Source organism: Lithobates pipiens, unplaced genomic scaffold, assembly GCF_037356315.1.
Source record: "Lithobates pipiens isolate NorthernLeopardFrog02 unplaced genomic scaffold, aLitPip1_a1.2 Scaffold_23, whole genome shotgun sequence".
Taxonomy (NCBI): domain Eukaryota; kingdom Metazoa; phylum Chordata; class Amphibia; order Anura; family Ranidae; genus Lithobates; species Lithobates pipiens.
In genome coordinates this window covers 214,151,675-214,175,672 of record NW_027507785.1, presented here as the reverse complement: position 1 = coordinate 214,175,672, position 23,998 = coordinate 214,151,675, and the positions used below count along the sequence as shown (strand labels likewise).

The 23,998-nt window shown below is 40.2% G+C and overlaps 1 protein-coding gene across 4 annotated transcripts in view; it reads left to right on the top strand.

The window, feature by feature from the left end:
* The window catches only part of CDC14A (cell division cycle 14A), a 188,035-nt gene that overhangs the window by 90,219 nt on the left and 73,818 nt on the right, over positions 1-23,998 (top strand). For all 4 annotated transcript variants that reach the window (XM_077452824.1, XM_077452822.1, XM_077452821.1 and 1 more), the window contains 4 exons: positions 11,631-11,697; positions 15,041-15,103; positions 15,269-15,356; positions 21,626-21,856. In XM_077452824.1, the coding sequence (XP_077308950.1) occupies positions 11,631-11,697; positions 15,041-15,103; positions 15,269-15,356; positions 21,626-21,856 (449 nt within the window). The remainder of the gene's footprint in view (positions 1-11,630; positions 11,698-15,040; positions 15,104-15,268; positions 15,357-21,625; positions 21,857-23,998) is intronic.

The following is a 23,998-nucleotide window of genomic DNA, read 5'->3' as shown; positions in this document are numbered from 1 at the left end:
CCAAAAATACATGTTTACTTTTGTGTGTGTGTCCTTTTAACATATATGTATTCTATGTGCATTGCTAACACTGACCTAGGTTATACTAGATACAAATAGCTACCGTACTTATATGCCTGTTTGTAAAATCACGCAGGCCATCCAAATGAGTGGATATTAGGAGGTGTCATAATAACCTTCTGATATTGCACAAAGGGACAGGTGTAGATGCAGACGTCAGTGCCCATCAACACTCTGCTGGATACTTCCTACATGAAAAACTGTACAGCATCAGAAGAGTGTTGACAATTGCGCAAGGTCTTGCAAAGCTGAATCACATATTACATTTATCCACAGATTTCACTGATAGCTGAATAGTGAATGGTCTATCTGGGTCACTCTGCAGGAGTCCAGGAGTACCAAACCTAAGTTCTGAGCCAGTTGTCAGTGCACAATCTTGGGAGTGTGATGCCTAAGGTGTCAGGCTGAAAGATTCATCTCTTCCTAGTATGTGGCAGGTTTGGTCTCCAAATGCAGGTGTGGTTTCAAGACTCATCTATAGCCTGTGTCACTTGAAGAGTTAAAAAAGGGCACAATTTGTACACGAATTAGATCATGTTTAAGAACTAAACATTTTCCAGGGTGTATTGAATTATAGAACAAGGGGGGTACTGTTTGAGATTGGCAGACAGAAAGGTCAGCTGTAACCTTAGAAAGTGCAATTTTACTGACCAACTAAGTTGATGTAACCAAATGGAAACACATCTTGGTTAAGTTCAGATCTATGTTTTCGGACAATGGTATTAAATTGTCCTTTGTTCTTTTTTGTTAATTAGTCCTTTTGTAATTTGCCTCCCTGACATCCAGGTGCAGTGAGTGCTTGTTTAGCCTTACAGGCTAATCCTTTGTGGCACCCCCTTCAGCTACTCATCATCTCCCCTTATACTACTGCACTACTAATGCACTTTCAGCCTAGTGCTTTATCCTGGCATCCCCATTGTGAGACACTCAGACAACCTCCTGTCTCCTCTATTTTCCCAAAGAGCCCAAAACCTGCAAGATACTTGGCTCCGCTTAGCGACTCTCTGTTTCAGAGGGGCCCTCCGATCTACTAGATTGGTCTGGACTGACTGTTCCCTATGTACATAAGGAGCTGGATCTTTAGGGTCATATGTGCACACCTGCTACTTTTCAAAGCATTAGCCCCTGTGTTTAGCTTAGTGTTTTTTCCTGGCATCCCCATTGTAAAACACTCAGACAACTTCTTGTCTCTTCCATCTTCCCAAAGGGCCAAATAACTGCAGGATCCATCTGGATCTGGCTACATTAGGTTTCACTATTGTTAACTGTCTGTATCTGTGCAGTTCAGTGATCCTTCAGCTTGTCCAGGTGGCTAGCACAGTTTCTTCTCCCTGTATCTGGGGGGTTTTGCCCATTAGATAATCACTATCCCTAGGGCTACTGTCTGGCTGTTACAGTACAGGTAGTTATTTCCATGTTGGGGGATTCTACTTTTGACAGGTCTCTTGGTTCAGACTCCATTAGACACTGTTCAGGTTCTCTTGTGCCTTCACCAAAAAGAGGGTATAGAAGTCCTTTCTGTGCTAGACGACGCAAAGAGATTCAACGTCACTCACTTTGATTACCTTAAGCACAATGCCATGGGAACTGGTCCGACTGCATTGGTAAGCTCTGGACCGGAAGGCAGGGTCCATGTACTTAGGTTTTTCCCAAAACCTGCTTGGTGGGAGGCGATTGTCACTAGAGGAACCTGTGCATCCTGGAATTGTCAGCAGTGGGAACACATCCTGCTGCAGATATCAGAGTATGCTTTGATGACTTTATAGGACCTATCCACCTGGGGATAGATCATCCTTCTTTGGCAAATATGCAGTCTCTTGAGGTAAGCACTTTTAGTAGTAATACTAAGACTCCTGCCCCTTGCTGTTTGGCAAGTGAGTTTTGTCTGGATCTGGGGGTAGGGAGCTTTCTTAGCATTCTTAAGTCTCACTTTCATTTTTGCCTACCCCTGCGGTGGTGGTTTCCATGTACCCTACCCCTTCAATCACAGTCATTTTTTGAAATCCAACCAATGACTTTTCTGTTAGACTCAGGAGTCACTTTACACCCCTTGTGAGCTGTTGTGCATGTCACTGTAGGTCTCACCTATGGATACTGGTTGTGAGGTCAGACGACCTCTTTAACCATAGAGTTTTCTTCTCCATGATCCTAGTGAGTCAGGTTTTGGGCCTTTTCATATAGACTGAGTGGTCTTTCACACCTCAACCTGTTTAAGCCTAGCTTACTTCTTGTGATCTGTTCATTCTAGGGATTGACAAAATCAAGTTTGGCTCTTTTCTTCCCTTCATGGAAAGTAGTTATGGGCTTTGGTTGATCACCATTTCCTCTGGTGGTGACCTTTCTTTTAGGTCTTGAGCATCAGGTTCATTATCAATGTTCTCCTCTTGGTTGTGTTTGAAGGTTTCCCTATGGCTCACTCTTCCAGTTTAGATTTGGATATTTGTTCTTGAAGAGGCTCCTGGCCACAAGCAGTCCCCAGTCCTCTCGTTGGACCTGTTAGTGAATGCTGCTGTGTTGCCCTCCCCTCTGCTGTTGAACAAATTTGGGATATTCTAACTGTATTTGAATTCCTATGTCCCTCAATGGACAAGAATAAGGTTACGATTCACAGTAAAATCATTTTCTTGGAGTCCATTGAGACACACAGGTCCCACACCTTTTGTGCTTATGTTCATGCTCATAGTATGACTTAGTACAAACAGGGCATGCTGGGTAAAGTAGTTATTCTGGTGCGGGTGTACAGTTTTTTAGTTTACCCTTGTCCATTCCTCCTGTAGTCAGCAGTATCACTTGACAGTTTCTAAATTCCTGTATCCCTCATTGTTGTCCGTGTCACCACTGGGGAGATTTTCCTCACTTTCTGTGTTAGTTGCAGGCAGTCAGTCAGAAGGAAAGTGTGTAATGGAAAATCCTTGTTGTTAACACAGAGATGCATGTAAAAGACTTGAAACTCTGTGAGTCTTTTATTGCTATCTTTCACCTTCTGTTCTTGATCCCAGTTCCCATTATTTTTTGTTCTTGTGTCAGAGTAGTAAAATGTGAGGGGGATCTCCCGCTGGGGATCACAGGCAACAAAAAAAATCTAACAGAGCTTCTAACCCTTCCTATCTATAATTAAAACTAGAAAAAAAAGTTTTGACTGGAGATGGGCAAGTATTGACTGGAGATGGGCAAGTATTGACAAGTAGCTGGGCAGTATTGACTGATCACTTATGCATACCAAAGGAAAAGGAGTAATGGCCACACACCACCACCTCCAAGCAAAAAGACTTTTATTTCTCCATTATCAAGTAAAAAGCACAAAGGGCTAACAAACTGTTGATGTGTTTCGCACAATTAAGTGCTTATTCATAACATCAATAATGTTAAGAATAAGCACCTAATTGTGTGAAATGCGTCAACAGTTCCTTAGTCCTTTGTGTTGTCTACCTGACAATGGAGAAATAAAACACTTTTGCTAGGAGTAAGTCCTGCAGTGGTGTGCGGTCATTCCCGCTTTTTCTTCTGTAAACACAGTAGCAAGCCTGCATGGGACTATGGCAAATGCACTCACCTGAGCGGTGCACTTTTTTGGACTTATGCATATTGCTTTACTTATTGCTTTAAGTCTTCATAGCAAAGAATAAATACATTTGTGAATTGAGCAAATCAGGAGAAGCCATCAAATCTAATTATTTATGTGGCTATTACATTGTTTTATTTGAGATTTGCTCAGTTTACAGTCTGATCTTCTCATATCTTGCTTCCATACAACTTTCGGTCAAAGGAAAAGATCCATAAACCACACATCATGAAGCAGACCCATGTGCATGAAGTGAGAGGAATGGCAGCCTCAGCCCAGACTCCAGCCAGGCATTGCCCCCAACGTCTTTCACTTCGCCCCTTGGAGCGTAATCATTTGTCAACTTTAACTTAATCAACTACGTGCTCATCTTTATCTGCCATCAATGTTTTATCACATTTTACCTGGTGATTGCAGCAGAAATATTTGACAAGCTCTGTATATATACACAGTGCATATACATGACTCTTAATATTCTGAAAAGGATGGGACAGGAAAATATTTTCGCCTCTTGTTCTGGTGTGCGAGTGAAATTTTTCGTTCCTTCCCATTGAGTGTAGTGGGCTTGCCCACGCTGTGTAGATTTTCTCCAAGGGCAGAAAATATCTAGCTATAATGAGGCTTGGCAGTTCTGAAATCTTGTACAAAGCTTGGTTCCTAAAAGGACAGTGGTTTTGTATCTTGCTCTGCCCTATAAAAAAGTAAAACAGACAAAGCGTTTTGAATCTGCGCATTCTAGAATGCTTACACTGCACATTGACAGATCTGGTAAGGTGTTCATTATTAATGCAAGGCCCCAACATGCTCTTCGATTTCTGTTTTATAGCGTTAAAAACAAAATGTGTCATAGAAGAGTTATGTGTTCAGCACATAATGCATCTAGGGATTAGGATAAAACCCTTAGTTTCATTACCACATTAGAGATAAGTGAATGGATCTGCAAATCTGCTTTTTTCTAGCCAATCACAATTTTAAATGTGATCACATGGTCACGCCGCTCTAGCACTTCATATGTTATATATGAATGCTGTTTGGATTTGAGTGCAGCAAATTTTTCATTTCTGTTGCAGAGTGAATGGGTCATTAACCAGACCTGCTTTTGTAGCTCTCCTCTTAGTGTGTCAGTTAACCCCATATTGTCACAGTATAGCCAATAAAATACGTTATGTACATGTAATGCAAGTATTTGCCAGCTTGTCCACAGAGGGATTACTTTAAAACCGTTGACCTGCTTGAATATATATTGTAATATATGCAAGCCAAGAATCTCTGTTTTTATGCAGATTTTGCTAGCAAAGGTGTATACAGTAGTTGTGAGCAGAGGGTTAATTGAGAATCTTAAAACCCAACTCCAGGTTGTGCAGCATTCCCTCTCCTGGAGCATAGCCCCAGCATTCATTTTTTTTTTTTTTTACATGCAGTGCTCATTCTTTGCACCATTCTCTTATAAACCCCCAACACTTTAGTAATGCTACCCCAGGTGGTGTATCCGTGACCTCCATAACTCACCAGAAGCAAGTTAAAAGACACTTTATAAAAACATCTGTTGCACAAAGATCAGAAACGTTCATGCAGGTTAAATGAAACGCCCTGAATTTTTTCTAAGGGATTATTGTTTGTATCTTCAGCTCCATCTAAATCTAATAGGGCCAGGAAAAAAGAAAGAAAGAACAGACACTATGAAAAAAGTAATAAAATAAATATGTGAATTGGAACAAAGACATAAAATGCAATTAGAGGTCGAAAACAGGCACTAATTATAAAAAGAGACCAACGAAAGAATTTAATGGAACAGGAAACAAGAAAAGTATTCAGTAGCGTCGCAAAGGAAAGATATAAATGGAGAAATAGACCTGGGAAATATCTTGCAAAAAACTTAAGAAATAAAAAAACCTTAAACTATATAGAAAAGATAAAAAATGAGAGAAAGATTAACCACTTGCCGACCACTTTGCGCTGATATACGTTGGCACAATGGCAGCATTGGGCAAATGGGTGTACCTGTATGCAACCCTTAATTGGTAGCGTACAGCGTGTCTATGCCTGCGGACTCTTTCGCTGCCAGTTTCCCAGCAATCGTGTCACAAAGCCGCAGAACGGAGAGATGCCTATGTAAACAAGGCATTTCCCCATTCTCCCTGGTGACATGACAGAAATCACTGCTCCCTGTCATCATCTGGAGCAGTGATCGCTGTATAAATGACAATCATCCCAAAATAGTGTCAAAAGTGTCCAATGTGTCCACCATAATGTCACAGTCATGATAAAAATTGCAGATCGCCTCCATTACTAATAAAGAATAAATAATAATAAAAATGCCATAAAATTATCTCCTATTTTGTAGACGCTATAACTTTTGCTCAAAACCAATCAATATACGCTTAATGCAAATATTTTTTTTTTTTACCACAAATATGTAAAAGAATACATATCGGCCTAAACTGGTGAAAAAAATAGTTTTTTTATATATTTTTTGGGGGTATTTATTATAGCAAAAAGTTAAAAATATTGCTTTTTTTTTCAAAATTGTTGCTCTTTTTTTTGTTTATAGCGCAAAAATAAAAATGACAGAGGTGATCAAATACCACCAAAAGAAAGCTCTATTTGTGGGAAAAAAGGGACGTCAGTTTTGTTTGGATGCAATGTCGCACGACCGTGCAATTGTCAGTTAAAGCGACGCAGTGCCGAATCTCAAAAAGTGTTCTGGTCAGGAAGGGGGTAAAATCTTCTGAGGCTGAAGCGGTTAAATAAAAAAAAAAAAAACTTGCAGGAATGCTTCTGACATTTGTGCAAGGAATGTTTTATAAATAGACCCTTATGTGTCAATCAAACCAGAAAGTGCAGGGCTAATTAATTTTTTTTTTAATGAAACTGGAATTGGGACTAAAAATTTTAACGTGATTATTCCCCTCTAGAACCTAAAATTCTATATATGTAAATGCTGTTTGCATTTGACCAAAGGATTTTTTTAAGTATTAAAAATGTATGTTTTGTGACTGTACTGAATATATTCAGGTTGATTCCTCCAATGCATTAAATAATCATGCAGTTTGTGAATCCCAGTTGCTTGGCTTCATGAATTGTATAATTCTCCAAATTGGACAAATCTGTATGCACAAATACAGTAGGTTAGCAATGCTACAATCAGATTCACCAGACTTGTAGCTTGATTAGCTCTTCTCTAATATATACATATATGTGGTTATATTCAAAGTAGCCTATTAGTCTCCATAGTTTAACATTTCGTCTATTAGTTTAGAATTCTAGATCTGTAAGTTATTGAGAGTCAAAGTATCACATACAATTGAATGACAGCTGGTGTCCATAATCTGGCTAAATAACGCGTATGTTAATTTTTCAGTGTGAAGGTCAGATGTTAGGAACAAATGTACATACAATCCAATAAGAGCGCCAAACAATCGTCCAAGAGTCCAAGGTATTTTATTGATAAAACTGATTCACAGCAAATTACTTTGGACTCTTTATCATCATTTTATCATCAATTTTATCATTAATTTACCTTGGACTCCTGGACGTTTGTTTGGAGCTCTCCTTGGATTGTATGTATGTAGATTCCCAAATATTGGTTTATTTACTGTTCCTGAGATTAGTCCCCATTTTGTGGTGTGCTCAGTGTAAATATTTCAGCGACCCTTTGAATGTCTGAATCCAGTGCCATGTTTCTTCTTGTGTTAGAAAGAAATGGGACAAAGATCATTCTCCTAGCCAAAAAGGCAATGCCATAAATATGCACTGGTGTCCTTATGGGCACAGCAGACATCTCGAGCAGGACACTCCTCCACCTGATTGGCTGAGACAGAGCAGCGGCGCCATTGGCTCCCCTGGCTGTCAGTCAAAGTCAGTCAGCCAATCAGAGGAGAAAGGAGATGGGGCCAGGTCGGGGCTCCGTGTCTGAATGGATACACGGAGCTCTGACTCGGCTTGGGTGCCCCCTGTAGCAAGCAAGCTGCTGGCTGAGGGGCACTGAAAGGAGGGAGGGGCTAGGAGCAGCAAAGGGGGACCCAAAAAGAGGAGGATCCAGGCTGCTCTGTGCAAAACCAATTGCATAGAGCAGGTAAGTATAACACGTTTGTTATTTATTTATTTTTTAAAATGAGCCATTACAATCACTTTAAAACTTGCCCAAAACCCACCCCCAATTCATCTCCATTCACACTGAGTCCAACAATATACCAAGAGATATAATAAAACAAGAAAAAAGTGCCACAACGTGCACAATTATATCAGATTCACTTCAAGTAAGGGTGTTTAGAACGCTAGAGGGAGGATAGACTAGGCGTTAGGGCCACCTTACCGCAAGGAGGCAGACCTAGAGAGGTCACCTTTAGGGGGGCCCTTAAAGAATAAAAGGAAACCCATGTAATAAGTCCACGCTACATTTGTTCATGAACCACTTCATGCAAATTAACATAACTGTACGTCGGTACTTTGATGTTAAATACCGGGGTTATGGCAGCAGCTAGCTTTTTTTTTTTTACCCCAGATCTCACATTTAAGAGATCCTGCCATCCTTTTTCTCTATTACAAGGTATGTTTTTTTTTTTTGTTTTTTTTTAAAGGACAGTGTAAAAATAAAAGCTAAAATAAATAAGAAAAAAAAAATTCTTAAATCTCCCAGTTCCACAGGGCTTGCGCGCAAAAGCAAATGCACACGTAAGTCACGCCCGCATATTAAAACGGTGTTCAAACCACACATGTGAGGTATTGTCACAGTCATTAGAGCAAGCGCAATAATTCTAGCACTAGGTCTCCTCTCTAACTCAAAACTGGTAACCTGTAGAAATTTTTAAACGTCTCCAATGGAGGTTTTTTAGTGCCAAAGTTAGTCGTCATTCCACGAGCGGGCGCAATTTTTAAACATGACATGTTGGGTATCAATTTTCTCAGTGTAACATTATCTTTCATAATATAGAAAACATTTGGCTAACTTTACTGTTATCTTATTTTTTTAACTCAAAGGTGTATTTTTTCCCTAAAAATTGCGCTTGTAAGACCACTGCGCAGATACGGCATAAAGTTTTGCAATGACCGCCATTTTATTCTCTAGGGTGTCTGAAAAAAATATATAATATTTGGGGGTTCTAAGTCATTTTCTAGCAAAAAAAGCTGATTTTAACTTGTAAACAACAAATCTGAAAACACGGCTTGAAGTGGTTAAAATAGTATAATAGTATAGTACCATCTAACCTTCTTTATACAGCTAACCCTGTCTCACGCTGCAGTGGAAAAAGATGCCAACCAAGCTTGCCACAACTTATCACATTTTTTCATACAACCCCTAGAGATAAGTGGCTCTGTAGAAGGGGATCGTAGAATTTTAATTAGTAGCACTTTAATTCGCTTTTTAATGGAAATCCAGTCCAAGCAATGGACTTTTTTTTTTTTTTAATAGGAATGTTCTATAACCTCTATAACCATAGATATCCTGACCATTGCAGATCAGGCAATCACCATCTTCAAAGGATAGTTTACCTTTACAAAAAACCTCCCTATGCAGGTAAGAGATGCTTGTAGACTAAAACGAACTGTGCAGCTCTGACTAAAGATGAATAATACCCTTGCTATAGGTGTAGGCCATTTAAATACCTTATGAAGCATGACTGCAATACTACCAGGATGTTGCTATGTGAGGCCTAGTCGTCACTGCTCACCTCCATTATCACAGGAGTGAGCTCTTTCTCTCATTCAAGCCCCCTCACATGCTCTGTCCCTCCCTAATGCAGTAGCTCTGAGCTCAACATTTGAGAGCTCACTCCTGTGTTGGTGGAGGTGAGCAGTGATGACTAGGCCTCACTTAACAAGGTCCTGGGAGTATACCAGGCAGGTTTCATGAGGTATGTAAATGGACTACACCTATAGCAAGGATATTATTCAGCTTTAGTCAGAGTTGCACAGTTTGTTTTTATCTACAGATGCCCTTATCTGCATAAGCAGTTTTTTTGGTAAAGGTGAACTATCCCTTTAAGCTGGATACACACTTTTTTAGCAGGCTGAACAAAAAAACAACTGACAGATCGCCATACCAATACAAGCGATATTGGTGCGGCAATCTCCCCCCGTTGTGCTATTGTATTCTGACAGGGGGGACAGCCCCCCCGCCAGAACAGAATAATCAGCGCTAACAGCCATCGTCTGCAAGCGCTGGTTGGCTGCTGGTCAGATGCTGGTTTTCCAGCAAGACCATTCTCACAACCTACTTTTGTTGGAGAGACAGCTGTACACATTGTCCGAATATTCAGATCATGCGTACCTGGCTTTAGACTTCATTCACACCATACAGGCGCGACAGAGTGTATGCGCGTTTCAGTACATTTTCCCACGTGCCATGTGTAGAGCAGCCCATTTATTTTAATGGGCTGCCATACGCATATTGGGGTGTGGATTAGCAAATGCATGGTGGTGTCATTAACAATTAATGGAACCTCCATGCGTCTGCTAAAAGGCAGCATGACGGGAAAGTGTGCAACTGTGTGAACTGTGTGAGCCTAATGTCTGTTGGTACCTTTTTTTTAGCTTTCTGACCACAGCTTTACAATCACACATAGCTTTCTTCAGTACCTGACTGTATATGTATCTTCAACTTTATGGATTTTACAGATTTACAGCTTAAAGTAGAACAATAGACAAAACAGGAAGTGAGAGGAAATCACTGCAAATGAAGGGAATTCCCTGGGGACCCCCAGGTCCTCATTGGAAGATTTTCCCTCCATTACTTTTCAGAGGACAACCCACATTTTTCTTTTACTTTCACTTTCAATGATAATGGTAATCGGGACGAATATAGAGGGTGAATCTCGCTAACGGGGGCACAGACAGCAATACAAACTGGCAGGGGGTCTAATCGCTCTCCAATCCAAATCGAAAAAAAAAAGTTTTGCCTTTAAAATCTGTGTTACATGTTTGTTTTTGTTTTTTCATAGTTGATACACTGAAAATAATACTGTTTATACATATTTATACAACATTTATACAAATATTCGTATGGATATATGTATGAAAATTCTCTGTACATTAGTGACTGGATAAATGTAATTCGAAAGCACTGTAAAATTTAATTTGCTTTTAAAATACGATTTTGGAACGAATGGAATTTTCCAAACAAAAAATCACATACACTGTTAGCCCTTGTACACACGGTGAGACATTCTGACTGAAAATGTCCGATCGGACCGTGTTGTTGGATAATCCAACCCTGTGTGGGCTTCATCTGACTTTTTCCGTCGGAATGTCCGACCAACAAAGTTTGAGAGCGGGATATAAAAATTTTCCGACAACATTTGTAGAGAATTCCGATTGGACAAAGTGCCACGCATGCTCAGATCAAATTCCTAGACCAAAGCTATTGGCTACTAGCCTGAACGTAGTCCCGTCGTAACTGAACAAACGCATCACGTTCTGAACGATTGGATTTTCCGAAACGTTGTCCGACTGTGTGTATGCAACACCAGTTTCAGACAAGATCCAACGGATTTTGTTGTTGGAATGTCCGACCGCGTGTACAAGGGCTTAGAAATTATTTTGTTGGAGGAAAGTTTTCCATCCTGCTCCTTTGCAGTTTCTCATCACTGTGGTTGAAAACAAACAGCGATTTAATGATTAGAACATCGAATGGATATTCTTAAAACAAAAAAATTGGCTAGAAATTTTACTAGTGTATATGGATGCTTGTTCTTTAGTCCCAGGTTGCAGTCCAGTTCCAAAAACACGAAAGGACAACCCATTCTGCCATTTGTCATTTAGATGATCTGAGGGATCATATTTGGCAACATACAGATTTATACATTGGAGAAATATCTTTCTGTCTGGCCTTCAAGCTAAAGTATCTTTGCCAGCCTGGGTGTGGATGGGCTCTATTCTTGTGTATAATAGGACAGCTAAAATGTTGGATGTTATTATGTATTTGGCAATCCAACTTTGACTGTTACTGTATCCTTTGCCTCATTCCAGTGACTGATAACATGAAATCATATTATCTCTCTCTTTACAGAGATGCATCTTTTGGGAATTGCACATATAATCTTACCATCCTGGACTGTTTGCAGGGAATCCGCAAGGTAATGTTTTCGGTTATGTCCTTACTTTAAAGCTTAATTTACACATAATTATTGTGCATCCACCGCACAAGGAACTTAATTTTATACAAAATGTTATTGTACGGAGAACTCTAATGCAGTGCTTGGTTTCTGGGTTAGATAACTACCCTGGCATCATTCAAATACACCTGGCTTGTGGAGAAACCTGTAACGAGATAACAAATAATTTATTTTTAATCACTTATCCAGAACAAGTATGTAGGCAATGTTTTGGGACTTTTCTGTGACTTGCCTGGTCTGCATTGTTCTGGGTCATTGACTCAGAAATCAGTGTTGAAGTAGATCAACATATAACAACCTCTAGGTTTCTCTGAAGACAAGTTTATTTCTGCTAATGACTTTGAAGCTAAAAGGGAACTTTACTCCCCCCTCTGTTTTTTTTTTTTTTACTCCCCTCTTACCTGTTCTCCACTCAAATGCTCATATGCCCAGTGAATCTGACAAGATTTCCTGCTGTGATCCGCCAATCCACTGCCACCATCTGTCATTCACTTGGAAGATCAGTGTGCTACTGTTTACAGAGATTATGTGATCACTTATAAAAAAGAGGGAAAAGGTTTTTTTTATATATATTTTTTAAACTATACACAATTTTAAATTCTATTTTAAACTGAATGGGTTGTTTTACAATCACTTTAACCGCCTTTTATTACCAATATTTATGTTATGTGAGGCACATAACGTATCTGAATAAAGCATACAAATATGTGGAGTAAAAAATTCTGAATTCTTATGGGACTATATAGTCTTACAGGACTATAAGCGCTGTAATAAACAGGAATGCCCTGAACATGTCTATACAACACTGGCTGATAAAGCAAAACTAGACAAATCAATTCTAACATTTAACTTTTGAACCTTATTTTTTATTTATTTCAGTAGCAACGTATATTGCAGGTTATCAGTCCTTAGATGTGGTGGCTGCACTTAGTTTTAATTTGTCCAATATGGGTAAACTGTTTGTACATTTCCAATTACCCAACCATGGTGTCAAACACATATAAACATGCAGTTCCTCTAACATTCAAGCAATATTGTCCATGGAAAGGGTTATCAGGATAGGTAATATGAGGGAATTATGTGTGTTTTGTCACCGTGTTGCAGCTGAAATAGCTATTTTAATTTGAATTATTTCATTAGGATTGTATGCTTATTAACTGAGTGTGCCAAACTCTTTGAGAGTGTAGGATCCCAGTCTCACACCTTATGATGACCAGACCAATACATGGACAAGCTGGGTGCTAAAATTACAGGACAAATGTCTGAGAACATGTAAATCGTGTACACATCAACAGCAAACATCTTTCTTCATAAAGAAATGATTTGATTTGAAAGTCACCATATAGACAACTGTGATGTTTTGGGGACAACAGGTTCTCTTTCATGAAGGCAGCAGTGACCCAAAACAATCATAGATAACACACCCACCCATAAATGACAATGTTTTAACATCATCAAATTGTTATTGTGGAGACATGGTTTGAATCTAACTTAGAAATAGGTTAGCTTATGGCTAGTTATATATACAATTTTTATATGTGCGTTTGTGTGTGTGTGTATATATTTTCCTTTTGCTTCCATAAAAAAAAACTCTCATTCATATGTCATATTTGAACATGTTTTCTCATTGTACTTATTATTCAGCAGGACTTACATTTTTTATATATATATATATATATATATATATATATATATATATATTATATATGTATAATCTCAGCTAAATGTTCAGAAAATAAATGTTACTGAAAAATGATTATTATGCTTGTATATATTGTTTTGTTGACAATTTTTATCTCAGGTATTTTGGTGAACTAGTGTTGTATAACTATACTTCCAATATATATTATCAGTGATTCAAGTGGACATTTTGTTTGCATTGTATTGTGATACCTGAGCTTTGTCTGTTCAGTTTTCTTTTTGTTTTTTTGTGTACTTGTATATATTTTTTTAATTGCCTAGAGCCTCCCTATAAAGTAATGAAACATCCAAAATGGAGAAAGGCATAATTATGAATTACCTGAGATCGAAGCCCCCGAAGCGACCCTCGTTCACCTCCTCTATCGCCGCCATGATACCCGGAGTGACTTCCGGGTATTGCTTCTCCGACGCTGTGACTGGCCGGAGCAGCGATGACATCACTCCAACGCATGATCGCCTTCACTAACGGCATGCTCAGTGCACCTGCGCCGTTTGTGCCGTAGACATCAGTGCATCTTTTTAGGAAAATATCTCCTTAAACGTGTGGGTTAAGGAGAGATTTCTTGCACCTACAGGTAAGCCTTGGCTCGGTTCACACAGGGGCGACTTGTCCAGGCGACTTCGCCGCCTGACAAGTCGCCCCCGTTCTGTACTACGGAACCGTTCTAATAGGAGCGTCTCGAGTCGCTCCGACTTAGAAAAAAGGTTCCTGTACTACTTTTGCGGCGACCTCGGGCGACTTGCATTGACTTCTATACAGAAGTCGCTTTGCAAGTCGCCGCTGAGGTCGCGGCAGGTCGCTGCGCGGCAAGTCGTGCCGCGTACGGTGTGAACCGAGCCTTAATCTAGGCTTACCTGTAGGTTAAAGTGGTCTGTAAGGGTTTACAACCACTTTAAAAGTAGCAAATATTATTACTATCTGTACTATGTTATTAACTATATCCTGTTATGCTTTACCTGCAAATTAGTTACATTTTATGTTTCCGTACATTTACTGTAAAGTACTGTATATTTAACTCATATATCAGACCGTTACAATCTCTAATGTACCGTCTGCCACCTAGTGGACACAGATGTTACTGCAAATCGAATTTTGTTTGTTTCTTTTTTTTAAGTCAAACCTGAGAGAAAAATGGACTATTACTGCTAACCTTACAGATTAGTTCTGACTTTTCTTTGCCTTTGCTAATATGATTACTACCAAGTCAGCGTTTAAAAATACTAAAGCAGAACTTAAACCTAAAATGGAAAGTTCTGCTCCCCCCCTCCTCTAATACTGTTGGAGGTTTTTTTTTCTTCTGGGAGCAGGCACCTATAAACTATATTTGTAGACATACCAGCATATTGTACCATTTACATTTATAGCCAAACATTAGGAGCCAATAAATAGATACTTTACATAAATCCTTTTTAGCATCTCATCATGGACATCATCTATTGTATATCTTTTAAGTCTGATTAAAATAAACATTGGAAAACTGATCTCTCATTGTTCTGAATGCATTTTTGCATACGTTATCAAATGAATCCTAGAATCGCTCATTAACATAACTATAATATATAAAGTGTATATATGGATGTTCATTTATGGTTTCTATTTCAGGCACTTCATCTTGGGTTCTTTAATTTTGAAAACTTTGATGTGGATGAATACGAACATTATGAGGTGAGTTAATCCCTTTACATCAAAAGAGTGGCATAATCAATAGAACATATAAATATAATATATGACTACATTTTATAGGAATTAAAAGGCATAAAAGGACAGTTATCATTTGGGGCACTAGATGGCAATATGCAGCTTGTTACAGGATTACTTTACTGTTCACAGAGGGTAGAAAATGGGGATTTCAATTGGATCGTTCCAGGAAAGTTTTTGGCGTTTAGCGGTCCTCATCCGAAAAGCAAAATTGAAAATGGTAACTATGAACTTTTAACATTTTTATCACATTTAAATCTAAGTGAAACTGTAGCATTGTTTAAGCCTCCCTTTTGTTGTTCTGCATACATTACATTGATTTATGCTTGCTTCTTTCAAGCGGTCTTTTATTATATTTTTTTTAGTGGACTAATAAAATAGTTACAAATTTGTTGTTTTTTGTGAGAATGAAGTTGGTGCAGAGCATGTCCGTCAGCGTTGCCCAGTAATGCCACGTACACACGATCAGAATTCTCGTCGAAAAAATCTCTGGTTTTCCCGATGGAATTCCGCTCAAGCTGTCTTGCCTACACACGGCCACACCAAATTACGATCGTTTATAGCGTATTGATGTACAACACATACGACGGGACTAGAAAAGGGAAGTTCAATAGCCAGTAGCCAATAGCTGTCTCGTAGTTGAATCTGAGCGTGCGTGATTTTTGGCGTGTTGGAATTGCATACACACGATCGGAATTTTTTCATTGGGAAAATTGAGAACATGCTATCTATTTTTGGCTGGCGGAAATTCGGACAGCTAAATTCTGATGGAGCATACACACGGTCGCATTTTCCAATGAAAAAAAGCTCTCATCGGTCTTTTTCTAGCCGGAATTCTGATCGTGTGTTAAAGGTGGCAGTAGCAGGAGTTTGCTGATTGTCTAGCTTAGACTGCTGTTTCTAATCTAAACAATCAGCAATTAAAATAATGTATAATTTAATAATTAATACATCATTTTTAAGCACTATGAATGCCAATCAAAGCAGCTATTACTAAATAAAATGGTTATCTAAAGCCCCATACACACTATTAGATTTTCTGCAGATTTTTGCCTTCAGATTTACCAAAACCATATAGTGCAAGGGCCTGTGTGATTGCATACAAATTGTTTATAGTTTTGGTAGATCTGAAGACAGAAATCTGCAGGAAATCTAATAGTGTGTATGGGGTCTTACAATGTTGTACACACTGTTGATTTTGCACTGCTTGTGCTTCAGAAAGTATATCACATGTAGCTTTCTTGGTGCTTCACAGCATCCATCTCCAAAGCCTCCATAGATGTGCTCCTCATACTCCTCCCTAAACACACCTACAGTGGTAGAGGGGCACTTCAGACTTATCTTTGCTTAAAAATAGAAAACAAACGCACGAAGGGCATTTGCCAGGCTCTATTAAAGCTTAAAAGCCCATCACAAAAGCATTAAAAACATATTAGAAAATGCATGTTAAAGCAGTAGGCACTTTATTGTGTGTTATTAATCAACGCAAGTATAAACGAGCCCTAATGCCTCGTACACACGTTCCAATTATCGTACGACTTATCGTTTGCATTTTGTTGCATAAAGCTAATATCGAATACAACAGTGCAAAATGCGCTCTACGAAAAGTACGATTTTTGTCATACGTTTCTGGAAAAACCTTCCGCTGTGCGTAGCTACGTATTTGAAATGATGTCCAATACGTGGGACCCCTGTGTCCTTCTGGTTTATTTTCGTGTTTCCGATCATGCGTGGTGTTTGTCTATCGATTTTTAGCGGATGCATACTGTACTGATGATTACGATGGGCTGTCCTCCAAGCAAAGTTTTCGTGTTTGTCCCTTTGGATTTTGTTGGACGGACTGTCGTGATCGGCTGTCAGAAGTTGTGTACTAACGATCAGATTATCATAGATCAATCCAAAATCGATTTTTATCATCCGATAATTGGAACGTGTGTATGAGGCATAAAGCCTCGTACACACGATCGGATTTTCGGGAGGGAATTGTGTGATGACAGACTGCCTAAAATCTGACCATTAGTACGCTCCTTCAGACAAATGTTAGATGGCAGGCTGGTAAATTGTCGGCGGACAAAGGTCTGTTGTCAGATTTTCATATCATCTGTACACAAGTCTGTCACACAAAAGTCCAAAGTACAAACACACATGCTTGGAATCAATGCTCACCAAACACGGCATTAAGCAGAAGGTGCCCAAAGGATGGTGCTCAAGAGCTGGAATTCCACGTAGTACTTCATTACGTTTGTGTTTGTTGACCAACAATTGTGTGCCATTAGTATGCAAGACAAGTTCATGGCACAGACCCTTCAGACAAAAGTCTAATGCTTTGTTGACCAACAAACCGATCGTGTGTACAAGGCTTTACTGAATCCCCAGGGAGCCATGTTCCCAAAGATATTTCAGAGTAGTGACAGCATTTTAAAAGGTGCCAAAATGTTACCCAGAATTTTGAAATACAACAATGCAAGAAAATGCAAATTAAGATATTTGGTGGTTTCCTTATACCCCAGTTAAAGGTCTATGAATAACTTCTTTTTTTTTTTTTTTAACCAGAAGAAGAGTTCCCCTTTCTTCATATTCACACTGTTAGATAAAAGACAGGCCCTTAGTAGGAGTTGTGTTTTATTTATAAAACATTAGTCCAACATCTTTTAATTAAAAGGAAATACTAATACAGATATTCCTCGTTTAACAACTTACCTGTTTAACGACCACTCGGACTTTACGACCAGCTCTGCCCACCCAAACAACGTGCTATACATTATTGTATTGTACAGTACAGAATGTTCTGTACCTATGCAATTGAAAACAACGTTATTGAGCTGGAGTTTTGTGTTTAGACCTCTTTTTTTTTCACATTACAGTACAGTAGTTAAGATTGCTTAAAATATTGATTACTTGTGGCTCCTCGTTTAACAACCAATTTGTTTAATGACCAGGTCGTTGGAAGGGAACCTGGTCATTAAGTGAGGAATACCTGTAAAGACGCTGGACAATCCATCCGTGTGTGAGCTCCGGCAGACTTTTTCTTTCCAAAAGTCCAGCGGACTTAGAAAGAAGTTTTGACTCAAAAGCAGTCTGGCGGACAATCCGGAAGTCTGCGTGCTAGTCTGCCGGACTTTTGAAATGAACGGACTTTCCCACACACGGAGAAAAGTCTGTTCATTTTGAACAGGGCTCCAGGTAGACGGGACTAGCGAAGGAGGTCAATGTCGCCGCCTCCATCGGCGAGATTGACACCTCGCTGGCCCCATTACCTGGTATAGACTTAAAGGGGAAGCCCTACGCCGAAAAAATGGCGTGGGGGTCCCCCCCAAAGTCCATATCAGACCCTTATCCGAGCACGCAGCCGGCTGGTCAGGAAAGGGGGTGGGGACGAGCGAGTGCCCCCCACTCCTGAGCCATACCAGGCCGTGTGCCCACAACATTGGGGGGATGCTTTAGGGAAGGGGGGCCCTGCGGCCCCCCCACCCAAAAGCACCTTGTCCCCATGTTGATGAGGACAAGCGCCTCTTCCCGACAACCCTGGCCGTTGGTTGTCGGGGTCTGCGGGTGGGGGGCTTATCGGAATCCGGGAGCCCCCTTTAATAAGGGGGCCCCCAGATACCGGTCCCCCACCCTATGTGAATGTACCATGTACCCCCTACCCATTCACCTGGTGAAAAAAAGTGTAAAGAAAAAAACACAACACATGTTTTTAAAATAATTTATTGCACAGCTCCAGTGGTCTTCCGTCTTGGGGAGTCTTCTCGCCGGAGTCCTCTGCTATCTTCTGCTAGCTCTTTTACTATCATCCGGGGGTCTTCTTCCGACTTTGGGGGTCTTGTCCCTCTCTTCGGTTCTTCTTGCTGGGCCTCCGCTATCTTCTTCCAGCTCTTTACTAGCGGTGGCCCGGTCTTCTGTCGTCGCCGCCTCTTCTTCCGACTTGGGGGGTCTTGTCCCCCTCTTCGGTTCTTCTGCCGGCCCTCCGCTTTCTTCTTCCAGCTCTTTTACTAGCGGTGGCTCGGTCTTCTGTCGCTGCCACCGCCTTCCCTTCTTCTCTTCTTCTTCCTTGAGATGTTGACTCGATGCTCTCTCTGGCCGCAATGACAGGGAGACGTTGTGCGGCGACTTATATAGGGACAATGGGCGGGGTCACCGGGTGATGTCATATGGTTACCCCGCCCCCTTATGATGTCACAGTCCCTGAGGGTGCTGGGACTGTGACTTGATAAGGGGGCGGGGTCACCATGTGACATCACCCGGTGACCCCGCCCATTGTCCCTATATAAGTCGCCGCACAACGCGTCCCTGTCATTGCAGTCAGAGAGAGCGTCTCAAGGAAGAAGAGAAGGCGGCGGCAGCGACAGAAGACCGGGCCACCGCTAGTAAAAGAGCTGGAAGAAGATAGCGGAGGCCCGGCAAGAAGAAACAAAAAGGGGGGCAAGACCCCCGAAGAGGGGGACAAGACCCCCGAAGTCGGAAGAAGACCCCCGGACGGCAGCTACGACGAAGAAGAAAGCCGGGCTCCTCCACTAGTAAAAGAGCTAGCAAAAGCGGAGGATTCCGGCGAGAAGACCCCCAAGACGGAAGACCACCGGAGCTGTGCAATAAATTATTTTAAAAACATGTGTTGTTTTTTTCTTTACACTTTTTTCACCAAGTGAATGGGTAGGGGTACATGGTACCCCAATACTCATTCACATAGGGTGGGGGGCCGGTATCTGCTTATTAAAGGGGGCTCCCGGATTCCGATAAGCCCCCCTCCCCCAGACCCCAACATCCCACGGCCAGGGTTGTCGGGAAGAGGCCCTTGTCCTCATCAACATGGTGACAAGGTGCTTTGGGGTGGGGGGGCCGCAGGGCCCTCCCTTCTCCAAAGCACCCCCCATGTTGAGGGCACGTGGCCTGGTACGGCTCAGGAGGGTGGGAGGGGAGTGCTCACTCGTCCCCACCCCCTTTCCTGACCGGGCTGCGTGCTTGGATAAGGGTCTGATATGGACTTTGGGGGTGACTCGATGGAGGTGGTGACATTGACCTCCTTCGCTAGTCCCATCTACCTGGAGCCGCGTTCAAAATTAACGGACTTTTCTCCGTGTGTGGGCAATTCCGTTTATTTCAATAGTCCGGCGGTTTGTCTGCCGGACCTAGTTCGCCGGAAAAGTCCAGTCGTGTGTGGGCAGGTCTGCTCATTCTGAAAGTCCGGCGGACCTCCGCTGTAAAGTCCGGCGGTTTGTCCACCAGACTAAGTCTGCCGAATAGTCCGATCATGTGTACGTAGCATAAGAGTGAGATTTGGGTTTGCTTTGGTCTGAAAGGTTTTGTAATAAACTCTTTTGTAATAAACTCTGTAAACTCATAAAATTCAGTGAGACATTAAAACTACACCTGTGAATGAATACATTCTTTACATGTCATGTTATACAGAAAACGTATCTTAAGTCATTCACTGAGCTCCAAGCAAGTGATTTTTTTTTCAGTCTGCTGCACACAGGAGACAGATCAGACTTTGACAATGTAATGCTGGCCATACACTATATGAAAAATCGTCCGAAATTCGGTCATTTAGACAGTTTGTTCTTTTTTCGGCCAGTTAATAGGCACAAAATTGATAATCGTTGGAACGTTTTTGAGCTGAAAATCGAAGGACAAGTTTGGAAGCTTTCTGCAGAATGAATGATAAACTGAAAGGTTAATGTGTTTGAACTGCCTGCACTAGGTATATGTAAAAGAAAATGAACAAAAATGTATTCATTTATGTCCACTGAATGATTTATCGGTCATTACATGATGGCACTATCATTTGCGCTCACGGCCGAATCTTCCTTCTTCGAAAATGGGTTTGGCCGATTTTTCGTATAGTGTATGGCCAGCATTACTCTGTAGCAAATCAGATTGAGAGAGGCAGCAACAGGGGTTGATTTGTGTCAAACCTGTGAATACAACCAAGAATTACTCAATCACCAAGATTTACATGATTGTATCATCTCTGAACCAGCATCTCAGTCCAGGAAGTATCTGCTGACCCAGGATGATGCCTGAACAAAGATGGTGCCATTCTGTGGTAGACAAAAGAAGATGAAGGCATTGCCAGGGGGAGTACTGTGAATTCTATGAGAAATAAGAAATACCTATAAGTGTTATACATACACATTACCTATCATGCATGCATGTAACGTGTGAAAATATATCTGATGATAAGTCAATCATACCAGATAACACTGGTCTTGTCTTGCTGCACAGGATGAGCATTATGAACAAAATCTGTTGTGCCATCTTGGATAGAGCCATCATTGTTTCCTTAGCTTCACTCGAATAAGCAGAACTGAATAGTGCATTTTTTTTATCATAATATCACACCGTTTTTTCTTATTATGTTGTAATACCTGTATAAAAATATCTGTGTTTATTTGTTCATATAAATATATTTGCACAACTGCACAAAAAAAGTACAAAACACAAAAAAGTTAAAAATTCCAAAAAATAACTCTTATTAATATCTCTCTGAAGGTTACCCTCTGCATGCCCCAGAAGCCTACTTCCCATATTTCAGGAAACACAATGTTACCACAATCATTAGGCTCAATAAGAAGATTTATGATGCTAGACGGTTTACAGACGCAGGATTCGACCATTATGATCTGTTCTTTGTGGATGGGAGCACACCTAGCGATGGCATAGTGCGCAGGTTCCTGAACTTGTGTGAGAACACAGACGGGGCTATTGCCGTTCACTGCAAAGGTAAGCCAAAAAAAGTGACGGAACTTTATGTTCATTTCTGTATGGCGGTGGTTGAGCGGGGAACCATGACAGTCCCTGAGCTTTGTACAGACTCTATATGGCATAAGACATGAGGGTCTGTGCGGGAGATAACTATCCTTACCACTTACACCTCCTTAAACAAATACTTGGCATACCAACGCTGCAGCCTGCTGTTCATTTATAGTAATCACTAGCTTTTAGTTAATGCCTCGCTACTTCATAGATTTTCAGTTTTTTTAATTGGAAAAAGGTTTGCAATTAGATTGCAAAACAAAAACTGTACAGCAGCCAGGGAAATATAGCAATACACTACGCAGATCATACAGAGAAATGCAAGTGTAATATAGGAACATAAAAGCAAAAAGTTCTATGCAGTGTTCATATTGACTTCAAATTTTGATTTAGTTTTCGTCGTTGTCTTTTGACTAAAATGTCATTTTAGTTTTAGTCGTATTTTAGTCATCTGAATTGTTTTAGTTTTATATTTGTCGACTAATATATTTTAGATGATGATATTAACACTAGTTCTATGAAAATTAACCAGCAAATGACCCTAAACAAGGCTGTAAATAAAAAAAAAAACTTGCGGAGTTAGGCTTTGAATATACACCAAAGTAACAAGAAACATAAACCACTGAATATGTGGCTACGGTTACACAACAAAGCTGATGAATGCATTTTTTGATGGTAAAGGTGAGAGTGCTGTGTGATTTCATCCTTCTCCTTACACATGTATATTTACTGCACATTAAGAGGAGCATGTGGGATTTCTCCTTTACAACTTGTCTGGGGGAGTTTAGTCATGGAGTTATATATATATTTTTTATCTTAAAAATTAGAAAATCAGACTATACTCTAACAGTAGAAATAATAATATAATAAAGCATAATAATATAATTATAGAGCCTAATAATAATGTAATAATCATATAATAATAGAGCATAATAATAATAATATAAAAAAGCATATTTAAAGCAACAGTAAGCGATATCCTTATTCTCCAAAATTAATCCATACAAATCATTACTTAATGGCCCTGTTATAAATGTTTCATAGGACTGCTTTTTACTGTGTTTTTTGCCTCCTTATAATGTCCTCTGTGAGCTTCTGAACCCCTTCTTTTTCTTCGCACTTCCATTTGTTTGGACCAAACAGTGCAGGTTAGTGTACACTACACATCCCACAGTCCCCGGTACTTAGACCTTTGCAGGAGCAAGTAAGAAAGGGTGGCTTTGCTTTGTTCCTATATACAATGGGACAAGAAGAATAAACATAGTCACCCTATAACAGGAAGTCAGATAATGGCAGCGGAAAAAAAAAGGAATTAGAGATACAGAAGAGGCTAACATACCCGAATAGAACTTTTTTTTTTTAACCAAAGTTTAATGTCACTTTTAATAAACAAGAAAGCAAAATCATTGAATATACAGCTATTGTTTCACAACAAAGCTGATAAAGCTGAAATAATCTATAAAGATTGTACTGTGTGGTTTCATCCTTCTTCTTAAGCTGGCCATAGACATAGCAATTTTCTTTCCTGCAATCACGGGTTGCAGGAAAGAAAATCGCTTGATTCCTCCATCAACACATTCAGTGTTGATGGAGGAATCCCTCCCAGGAAACCATTGTGCCCGCGGGAGAACACAGTTATAGCAACTAGCAATAAGCACATGTAAAATCCGACAGGCTGGTTGTACACAAGCTGATCGATCGATCAACTTGCGTACAATCACCCTGCCCACACATGATTTGAATCTCCGGTCCCTGCTGAATCGGGCCGAGATTTTAATTGTCTATGGCTGGCTTAAGAGCACAGAGATTTATTTTTAGTTAAAATAATAAACTAGAACTCTTTTTTAAACCTGAGTTTAGTGGCACTTTAACTAACCACTTCAATACTAGGCACTTTCTCCCCTTCCTGCCCAGGACAATTTTCAGCTTTCAGTGATGTCACACTATGAATGACAATTGTGCGGCCATGCAACACTGTACCCAAGCTAAATTTTTATTGTTTTCTTCCCACAAATAGAGCTTTCTTTTGGTGGTATTTGATCGCCACTGGGGTTTTTATTTTTTGCTAAACAAACTAAAAAAGACAGAAATTTTGGAAACATAAAAAGT